Genomic DNA, 11,036 nt, shown 5'->3' with positions numbered 1-11,036 from the left:
CATGATGATGGCTGCTGGGATAACTGTTTATAGATTGCTAGATGATGTCATCATATATTATTCATATTGATTTGCTTAACTTTCTTTCTTGATACACAATGATACTTTAGTACAAAATTTCCAAATCACATTCAGTACTCTGGAAAAGGGACATGTATATGCCAATGGCAGTAAGAGATAACATACGATATTGTTACATGTTTTACGGAGCAATATATATTTTTTATTATATACAACTTAATATGTATGTTGTATTAAATATATGAATAGAATATAAAGGGCAAAATTGTCTGGGAATAGTTTCCATGCTCCCAGATAAACCATTGCATAGCAGTGGCAAGTTCTACAAAGTAGCATATATATTACTAATATGCACAAGTCTTTCACTACCATCTGGTTGTTAAAACAAAGTCCATCAAATGAGAAATAAAGATGTAAAACTGTTAGTGTGGTGTCCTATTAAGTATCTGAAATGAAGCTAGTCACTGTACAAGTGTTGATCAACATCTCATAATTCTGGGATTTCATATAAACAAGCATCCTGCTGTGGTATTTTCGATGTTCTGGTCAAACATATCCCATACAAAACCTAAGATGTTCAAAGATGTTGTGGAGGCATTTGCTCAGGCAATATACATGTTTGCAGAAAAGCATTTACCCAGTTACTTCTTTCATACTGAATAAATAAAATATTCTCACAGAGATTGTAAATTTTCAGTTACAATGGTTAAATCTATACTACTTGTTAAATTTCTGTCAAAATATGAATTGACCAAGCAGTCTTAATCTTAACTTTAGTACTATAACCGTATTCCTAAACCTTATACTATGTTGTTGTTTTTTCACCCACACTGACAAAGTGCTTCTTGTTCTTGATAGTCTTAGTACTTAGTATGGTAGAGCAGCTGGTTTGGGGAGATTTCAGGGGCATGGGGGTTACAAATGAATCTTCAGGCATTACTTAGTCTGAATGTGGTTGATGTCAAAATTATAGAGGAGGAGGATATTTGCTTGCAGATCCCTCTGACATGCCAGTTTTGTTAGAAGCTGTCAGTGGATTCTCCAATGGCATTGACATTCTGGTGGTGCTATCCTACCTATCACCTCATTGTTAGATCTCCCTCTAATGGAACTGGGCCCGGCATGGCCAGGTGGTTAGGGCGCTCGACTCGCAATCTGAGGGTCGCGGGTTCGAATCCCCGTCACACCAAACATGCTCGCCCTTTCAGCTGTGGGGACATTATAATGTGATGGTCAATCCCACTATTCGTCGGTAAAAGAGAAGCCCAAGAGTTGGCTGTGATGACTAGCTGCCTTTCCTCTAGTCTTACACTGCTAAATTAGAGATGGCTAGTGCAGATAGCCCTTGTGTAGCTTTGTGCAAAATTCAAAACAAAACAAACTAATGGAACTGACCAAAGAAACACCCACTACTGTTGTGGAGGCCAGTCCATCTTCTGCACAGCCAACTCCACTAGACACAACCCTGACCAAACATCAGGAGTGACAAGAAAAGGAGAACTTGAAACATTCCCTCAAAGGATGTCATGAGATGAGAAATCATTATAATGACATCTGTGGACATTCCTCTGTTGGGACCACTACAACCCCAAGCCCTAGAAAAACGTTTCTTAACTTTAAACACCATCAAAAGACTTTGAGGAAGCTCCAAGACATTAAAGCTATTGTTCAGCAGAAACGAATATCAGAGCAACCACCTCAACTCTGGCACCACTACCAATCCTGGCCCAAGATGCTGTTTAGAAAACCACCACTGCCAGGCCAGATAGAGGCTTGGATTATGTTCTGTCAGGAGGAAAATAAATGCCAGGGAAACACTAATTAGTGCAGAGTAGCTTTAGAGCTTCAACAGGTCCATCCAAAGTTAGCCAAGACTAAGAAGGACCTTGAAATGGCTACAGAAATAATTCATAAGACAACATTGAGGTTTGATTGTTATTAAGCACAAAGCAATAAAACAATCTATCTGCCCACTGTACATATTTAAACCCAATGTTTAGCAGTATAAGCCCTCAGATTTAGCACTGAGTAAGAAGTCTACAGCTACCCTGGAAATCCTGTTGTCATTTCTGTAAAATCATGCCCTAGATGAGTCTTTTTCATTTATTTTACTACAGAATTTCATTTTATAAAACAAAGATTTTTACTTTAACTAGCCATATTGCTATAACTCTTAGTTGTAAGACTAAAGTATTTTACACACACACACATACATATATTTATACTTAAAGGAGTTTGCAAGTTGTAAAATGAAGATGTCTTACCTTAATTAGCCATATTGCCTTAAAGGTTTATGTTTGATTTTGTATAAATTAAGTATTTCATATTCTAAAATTATTATATTTTGTGTTGCAGTTAATTACCTTGGAATCTTTTTTTTTTAAAGACTCTTATTGTGTAGATGTTTGTGAAAGAGTAAAATAAATTGTAAACTGATTTTTTTTTACTTTTTGTATTGTTATTATGGTTCATTGTTAAAGGTTGTGCATGCCTTCTCATCTACACATAAGTGTTGTGAAGTATGTTTGTCAGGAGTATGCAGGTTAGCCTTTGGTAGAGCTTTAGATTTCAGATGGGGAGCCAAGTCAAATCTGTATGATACAACAAAATATTTTCTGCACTTCAAGCTCAAGATGCATTATAAGGGTGACAGTCTATCACTTAGCATAAATGTTGGGTGAAAGGGTGCTGCTGTCCATCTAGTTAGTAATTTAAAATAAGGAATGGCAGCAGTTTACTGTAATAGCTTTGACATGAATACAGATGCAATTAGTCAGGCACAAAAGATACTACAGATGCCCAGCTGATTCAAGTTCTGTTAATTTTTTTTATTTCATTGGTTCTAAAATTTTATTAAGGGTGGCCTCAATGTAAAGAAAATAATAAATGTGGTACCTGAAACACACCAGATATTTCTTTCTTTTTTAGTTTAGAAAGATAAAAATTTTATGTTTACTAAGCTTGTCACACTTACAAGCATTTGTCTTACATATTGAGTTTAACATTCAGATCCAACTTTGAGCTTGTCACACATTATCAAAGGTTATTTCCCTTCTGGTGTTTCTGAACTTTTTCATGGAAATTGTCAATTCAAAATTCCTTAGACTTACACTAACATACAATCTAGTGTCATCAGTTGTACAAAGATTTAGCAATACTTAGAGAGTATATCCTCCATATTTTTAGCCTCTGCATTGTGGCTCCGAGTTTTTCAAGCACAATGCACTCACAGAAAGATTTCCCTATCATAAGAAAGATATAAATTCTGGTTAAGAAGTTAGCACAGAGGAACACATACAAAAGTTGTAATGGTTTTCTTTATTCTCCAAAAAAAGAAAGTGAACTATTCGAAAGCACTCGAGTTTTGGGTCTCGTTTGAAAACCATAAAAAAAAGATATAGTCAATGAGTCCCTCAGTGCAGTCATACTTTAGCAATCTTAGATCTCTTCCTACTATCCATGAGGTGATCAACCACTCAGTACACACATACATACTGAATTGCATTTGCTTGTGCATAATAAAGCACTGATTTCAATTTGTGTCTAATCTCATTCTTAGTTTCAGTGAAGTAGGCACTTCAGTTTTGATTTCATAAGTATATTCTGACAATTTTCTAGTTCGAATAGTTACTACTCTATTCCACATGAAAACAATGCAACTGAGATTACCAAAATCTGTGGTGCCTGTTTACAAGAGCAGTTCTGGTTTGTTCCTGTTGGTGGTTCTAATTATTACTTCCTTTACAACATCTACATTAATGGCTTAGTATTCTTTCTACATGGTATTCATGTCCTTTCTCCACCCTGTTACTTTGTTATTGAATATCAACAAAAAGTTGACTAAATTGAAGGAAAAAAAAACAGAATTTAAATGGTACATTTTGCTATCCTATTTCCTCTTGTCACTAGATGATTTCATTTAGCTTTCCAATCCAAAGACAAAGCCCTGTTGCTTGTAGTAACTTATCTGGCCACATGGTGTCCATCTTACACAGTTTCCTTTAGTTTTAGTCTCCGCTCTTGTGCTTACAAGTGTTTAGTTTTTCAAGCACAAATGATGGTCTGTTGTTCTCTTCTTCCTTTCTGTTATTTTGATCTGCACTATATGATCTTCTAGGTGCCCTTTTCCACACCATAGCTCTCTCTCTCTTAACCTTACCTCCCACATCTTTTTACAGTACTGGTGAAGTGTGATAGCATGGACATTTAAAGAAAGTGCTGTCAGTCACTCATTACCTACTACATTGCTAATTTTTCTCCATGACTTAAGCAATCACGTTGCCTTGAATACTTACCAACTAACAACTCTCCTTCCATTTTCCAACAGAAGCACTATTTAATTAATACCACCAAATCTAAGAGTTTTTCTTTAATCCTTCATTATGTTAAAAAATTCCTTCTGTGCATTTTTACCTCATTGCTTTTAAGTCCCCTTTCTTGTAATTTGGTCATCACCTAGATTTAACTATGTGACAGTTCATGGACACTATGCATTATGGTATTTTGCTTGGAATGGCTTATCCATGTGAGCCACATGCACACACGTTATATATTTTACTGGGATGTCACCTGCTATACTAACTCTGTCTAAGACTTATTCCTTAACTTTTAGCAATGGTTCAACTTGTGTCACCACCTCTGGTGCAAAATATGTATAGGTGTGTGTATCTAGAGTGTAGCCATCTACTAATGCCATTAGTCTTCATTTGATATATTCTGATTTGAGACTGTTGCACTTACACAATCAGACAGCAGTACAGTTCAGACAGAGAGCCATTCAGTTGATTTGTGCATCCAAAGATGGCACTTTTTCCTTTATGACACTTAGGGCTTCTCCCCCACATTGTCTATTATGAGGAATCATGATTCAGTTAGGACTACAGGTCTTTTGTCACATGTTTTATTACAGTTTTAGCACTAATATTAGTAGTTATATAGACTAAATTGGTTCATAACAAAGTAAAAACTAATCTGAAGAATTTGGGTATAACTACTCATAAATTCACTTACTTTAAAACTTAGAAAAATGTCAAATTAATTTATTTATTTTGAAAACCCATTTAAAGGACCCTCAAAAACAGTGGATTTCTTTAAAAAGAACTGCCTTACAGCATCACTAAATCGAATAGTAATGGGGATCCAAACAACTCGGACAAGTAGAGGTACCATTTGCTAGTGATGAAAAAACAAAAAGGTCAAAGTATATAAACAAGTTTACAGAATCACTGTAATAAAATAAAAAGAACACATACAGTTCTGTTATTTATATATAAAACACAAACGTATTTCCTTTAAAGTATTCACCAGTAGTACAAATTATAAATATCAGGATTTAAAATTAATACAACTTCAAACAAAAGGAAATGCTTAGATTTCATATATGTTTTTTTGTTATAAGAAAACTATTTTAAAATGTTGGATAGGTGTAAAATGAAGCACTTAAAAATGAAAGAAATCTATAAAGTGCATATTTATGTTTGTTACAACAATACATAAATATACATTAAACATGCACTGGACATCTAATACAGAATTAACTCCCTATTGGTTAATAGTAGTTATGTATGAGTGCAAGGTTCGTACAGCAATTTCTCAACTTTATTTTTTTTGCCTTGTAAGAGTTTTGCAGGACTAAAAAAGTTCCAGGATTGTTCATTGCAAATAGAAGTATCTGAAGTTAGTTTTGCTAAAATATTTGAAGTTGCAGGAAGATCACCAGTGGAGGGCTTTTGTAAACCATTAATCAAGGTTCCAGAGGTAGCTCCATGACCTTCAACCAAAAACAAAATCCTTTATGTGATATTTTGCAGCACATTAAGATCATGATGTTTTTTCACCTTTTATATATGGTTAATCAATGCCAATTGATTCCTTTTAACAACAAAAATTTCACATAAACTCTGCAATAGGCTTTGTATTAGTTCTCTATCTGTTCAATCCATGCATACTCTGCTGTGCATAGTCATTGTTTGTTAAAAACACTCTTCACCAAGCATTTTAAAATTCTGTTAATATTCTTCCATTTGAAATATGCCTTACACTTTTCTGTCAATATCTTTAGTGTCAAAAACTTAGTGTATCCAAAAAAATAGCATTAAAATAGAAGGATACATTTATTTGAAATTTTGAAGCAATTTTTCTATTGAAACTTACAAATTCCAAGAACTTCAACCTGGAAGTTTAAAATGATTTCCATAAGCTGTGTGAACCCTGAAAATGAGAGCTATTAACTGGTTTGCTCCTCCTCTGGTCAGCAGCTTTAAATTAGAAATGGTTATACCTGAACCTTAGCATCTTTGACCTGGCTGTTTAGCTCACATGTTGAATAGTGTTATTCATATTAGTTTGGTTTGTTTAACACAAAGCTATGCAATAAGTTACCTGCGCTTTGTCCACTACAGGGAATTGAACCCCAGATTTTAGCATTGTAAATCCATATGCTTATTACTAACCCAGTGGTGGGTATTGTTCAGGTTAGAAATACCACACACCACTTGTACATTTATTTTAGATTTTACTAGAATATTCGATTTTTAATACTTCTCTCAATGAAACATTTTATTACTGAGTTAAAAACACTCACACAGGAGTTTCAAAGTTTGAAGAAAACTTTATTTGAATGTACTTATAAAACACTCATGAATTAGTTTTGGTAAAAAAAATCCAAGTTACATAAAAAAACACTTAACTGCTAAAAAGTCTTACACCTTTATTCAATATAAAGATATAGATCATTATTAATGTTACAACACCAAATAAAAATGTTTCTTCATCAGTATAGCATATTTTAATTTTGCTTTCCTTTAGTTGTTATCAACATTTGTATCTAATATTTCAATACATCATACACCAAATACTGTGTAAACACATATTAATATCAGCTGTAATCTTAAAAGAACAAAATTCACAAAGTGGTATCAAAGTTTCTGAATTCTTAAAAATATTTTTTCTTACAATATGTAAAGAAGCTTTACAGCCAGGAAATCCTGCACCATTTTTCAAAATAATGTACATAAACATTAAAAATGGTATCAACAACTCTAGAAAATTGAGCAACTTTTAACGTGCTTATTTTTTTTTTGTGATTTAAATTTGACTTTGGTATAGTGCAGCCAATATAAACTTCTCCAAAGAAATTAAGACATAACTTTTAAATACTCTGCTAGACATATAAAATATGTTCTACATAGAGTAGGAATGTATGATATTATTTTTAAAAAACAACTCAAATTACTGACAAATTTTTAAGACTAAATTTTACACACTTTTTTTTTTATACAGTTGATTTTTTCCCCCCTAGTTCTTCACCCTAAGATAATTAACTTGACACCAGATTTACCTAAATATATGTAAAAATATGCATGTTTGAAAATAATAAAACATTTTATCTGTTAGTTTATTATGATATACAAATTTTCATGAGCTCTACTAAGAAGACTTGAATGGAACAATATAAATAATGTAAAAAAAATATACTGGCAGTGCTGTTTACAAACTATGTACTATATCTTTATACGTGAGATGAGCTTCAGGAGGTAAGTCTAATAATTGGCATTCTTTAAGTGCTGAAAGTAGCTGCCTAAAAGGTTCATAAAAAAGAAGGGTCATCTTACTGCCAATAATAATTAGTTTATGTTTAGCACGCGTGATAGCAACATTAAGTCGACGGGCATCATGAAGAATTTCACCACTCTGAAAATAAAACATAAAAGAAGTTTTAGCTGCACATTCAGCATGCAATATTTCTTTCTTTTTACAAGTGAGATATTAATATGTTTCAAAAAATTATAAGTTTCATTACTAATACAATGAAACTCCATAATATAGTTCATTATCTTTAGTTTTAGAATTCAATCAAGGTTTCCCTTTCTACAGAGTAAATTGTATGCAAAAGAGTAATATGTTATTAGTACTACTTTTTAATTTAACAAAAAAATGCTAAAAACAATAGCTGATTTTTAGTACATTATTCACAATTAAAACAGTTAATTATTTCCCACTGTAACTATTAAGGTGATTTAACAGTACAACTGTTTGGTTATAATCAAGTGTTCTTATTCAGAGAAGCTTAAGATAAATTGTAAATTATGGACTTGACAATTTCCTCTTACTAACCAAAAATAAAAATACCATTTTGTTCACTGATATCTATTCATCTCTTCACTAATAACTCAATAGTATCAAGACAATAATAACAGAAAAGAAAAAAAAAAAGCTATCTAACTCAGTAATTTATTGAGGTTACCACTTTTCCTTACAGTTTTCCAGAGTGTTCTGAACATGAGAAAATAAATGCTTCCTTATCCTTGATACTTATTTACATTTTAAAACAATAACAATTGCTCAATTAATTTCTCAATAATTTATTGAGGTCACCACTTTTTCTTACCGAGTTTTCCTGATTGCTCCGAACACACGAGAAGATAACTGCTTCCTTATCTCGTCCTTGATACTGATCTACAGTATTGACTTCCAATTCACATACATTATGTGCTCCAAGAGCTTCTCGTAACAGATGTACTTGCCTTCGGTAAGGTGTGATAACTCCAATGTTCTTTTGTTCTAAACCACCCTTTACACAAAAGAGCCCAACAGAAGATAAAGCAATTATAGTTCAAACAACCAATACGGTTTAACAATGAAATTAATCAAAAGAATCAGCAAATATTACTATGTTTATACACATGAATCACTTCAACAATATTATAGCAACTATCAAACCGAAATTTATGACCTGTTTTCTTACAGAATAACTTAACTCATACAGACAAGTTTTTCCATGTTCTTATGAATTTGTTTTCTGGGTTTCAGTTCTCACTTAACAAATCAATTTTTGAGTCAAATTTCATGTACCTCAACAAACTTTCATCAAAATACAAATTTTAAATCAAGATATTTGGGCACAATTTTAATTTTAAGTATACGTCAAACTTACAGTACATTCTTTTATTTCTGTATTAAAATCTTCTCATCAAATATAGAAGTGTTTTATTCACAATAAGAATAGATTCTGTAAAATAATTCAATATATATCTGAATCCATAAATAGTTTAACGTGAACTTTTATCAACTGATTGCATATAAGCCTATACAATTAAGCCAGTAGATAGCAGTGACTTTGTATCAGTGATCATATGCTAAACCACTGGTAACAGACCAATAGTATTTACTACACGAGACAAAAAATTATTCAAAAGCTCCAAAAACTTTAGCCATAAGAAAACAGAAAATCCAAGTTAGTTTCAAAGCACTGAAAAATAGGTAATTAAACCTTCTTTATTAAGGCTTTATTTTTTTTCGTTATCAGTAAATTAAATTACAGAGTCAAAAATTAGTGACAAAAATGTAAGTTTTGGTTTTGATTTGTGAAATTTTAATAATTTATTTCTTGATGAAATGCTGGTCTCATTAAAAAAAAACAACGAAAATATCTACTTCCTAAAAGTCTGATTACGACATTAATCAACTAAATATTTCAAAACATAATTTAAATATTTTTCTGAATTACTAATTTCAGTTACACTTTCACTGGATTTCCTACAAATAATTGGTAACCTACTTTCAGCAAAGGTGTTATTTAGTTATTTACAAGGTATCATTACAAGTATGTGTGTCACACTATCTGATATTTACTTTCAATAACAGCAGTGCTAGTTGTGTAACAAGTTCCACTTCAACTGGATTTGACACCAATCCCTGAAGATTACACGCCTCTTTAGCCGGTACAAGATCTGTATTCAACACAACCACAGAGTATTTCAGTTCAGCTGCTAGAGCAATCATAGGCCAGGAATCAAGTGAGGGGAAGTGCCGAACAAAGGAGGTGTTGAATAAAGTCAAAGTAGCATTAGCAGTCTCTTCACTTCCACACTCTAGGGCCCCATTATACGTGAGAAGATTGCTCAAGCTCATGATCTCACTAAACAAGTGATTAAAAACAAAAGATTAATAATGAGACTTCACATAAAATAATTGATTGAATACCACTGGTTGCTGTAGCAAAAAGTACTATCTTAATATGCTAAATGTGACAATACAATACATTACAAACAATTTTTTTATGTTAAGCTTTTCATCTTTCATTTACTTCATATTTAATAAAAGTACAAATATAAAAGCTTTAGGCAATAAATAGATAGTATACATACATTTCTATCATTGTGTATGTTATTTAATTGGTTTATTTTACAAATAAAAATATGCATAATTTTGCATCAACCAATGTGTGTGTGTGTGTGTACAAAACGCACCCAAAGTGTGAAATGAAAGAGTTTACATCACAAAAATCTAATACATTCTGTTCCTAGACATGTTAAATCTACCCACCTACTAATTTTATGTAAATTAATTAAAAAATGTGTGATCTTTTGTAACAATACATCTGATTTGTATCAAAGATTTTTTGATATTATTTATCATAATACATATAATCCAACAGCATTCAATCATGGCATACCAATTATAGAGTGCATTTACAAAAATCCTTTGTTCAATAAAATAAACAAAAAATAAAAAATTAGGAATTTGAAACTTTTAAATAGGGATTGTAAAAAACGTAAGGAAGCAAGGTTGGAGATACTGTAGATATTACTTGCTCAGACTACAAATCCCTATTTTGACTCCATCAAATGTAATTCTAGGTAATATCATGGAGCCAAAATAGGGATTTGTAGTTTGAGTAAATAATATCTCCAGTATCTCCAGCCTTGTTTTCTTACATTTTTTACAATCCTTATATGCAGATTTTTAAATTTCCAATTTTTTTATTTATCTTATTTGCTGGCTTTTTTTTATTATTATGAACCACTATCATAATGCATGATATAGGGGTTGGCTCCATAAACACACTGATTGTATAGTGTACAAAGCATTGAGTAATAATGCTTGGAGATGGCTTGGATGGGTAATGAAGAAAAACTTTAATATAAGTTTAACATAACAGCAAATGTACAATGTTTTGTCAAGGCTTTGTTCCTGAGGATGTCGAAACCTTGTCGAAATAGTGATCCTTTCCT

General features: G+C 32.1%; 1 protein-coding gene across 5 annotated transcripts in view; it reads right to left on the bottom strand.

Moving 5' to 3' along the window:
* Positions 1 to 6,674: 6,674 nt before the first annotated feature.
* Positions 6,675 to 11,036, bottom strand: part of LOC106467583 (DNA replication ATP-dependent helicase/nuclease DNA2-like) — a 48,298-nt gene continuing 43,936 nt past the window's right edge. For all 5 annotated transcript variants that reach the window (XM_022395785.1, XM_022395787.1, XM_022395786.1 and 2 more), the window contains 3 exons: positions 9,655 to 9,940; positions 8,411 to 8,593; positions 6,675 to 7,713 (listed from right to left, as the gene is read on the bottom strand). In XM_022395785.1, the coding sequence (XP_022251493.1) occupies positions 7,510 to 7,713; positions 8,411 to 8,593; positions 9,655 to 9,940 (673 nt within the window). In that variant the 3' untranslated portion in view covers positions 6,675 to 7,509. The remainder of the gene's footprint in view (positions 7,714 to 8,410; positions 8,594 to 9,654; positions 9,941 to 11,036) is intronic.

This window comes from Limulus polyphemus, unplaced genomic scaffold (assembly GCF_000517525.1).
Source record: "Limulus polyphemus unplaced genomic scaffold, Limulus_polyphemus-2.1.2 Scaffold2670, whole genome shotgun sequence".
NCBI lineage: Eukaryota > Metazoa > Arthropoda > Merostomata > Xiphosura > Limulidae > Limulus > Limulus polyphemus.
Note: the sequence above shows the minus strand (reverse complement) of the source record. Positions and strands in the feature narration are given on the sequence as shown.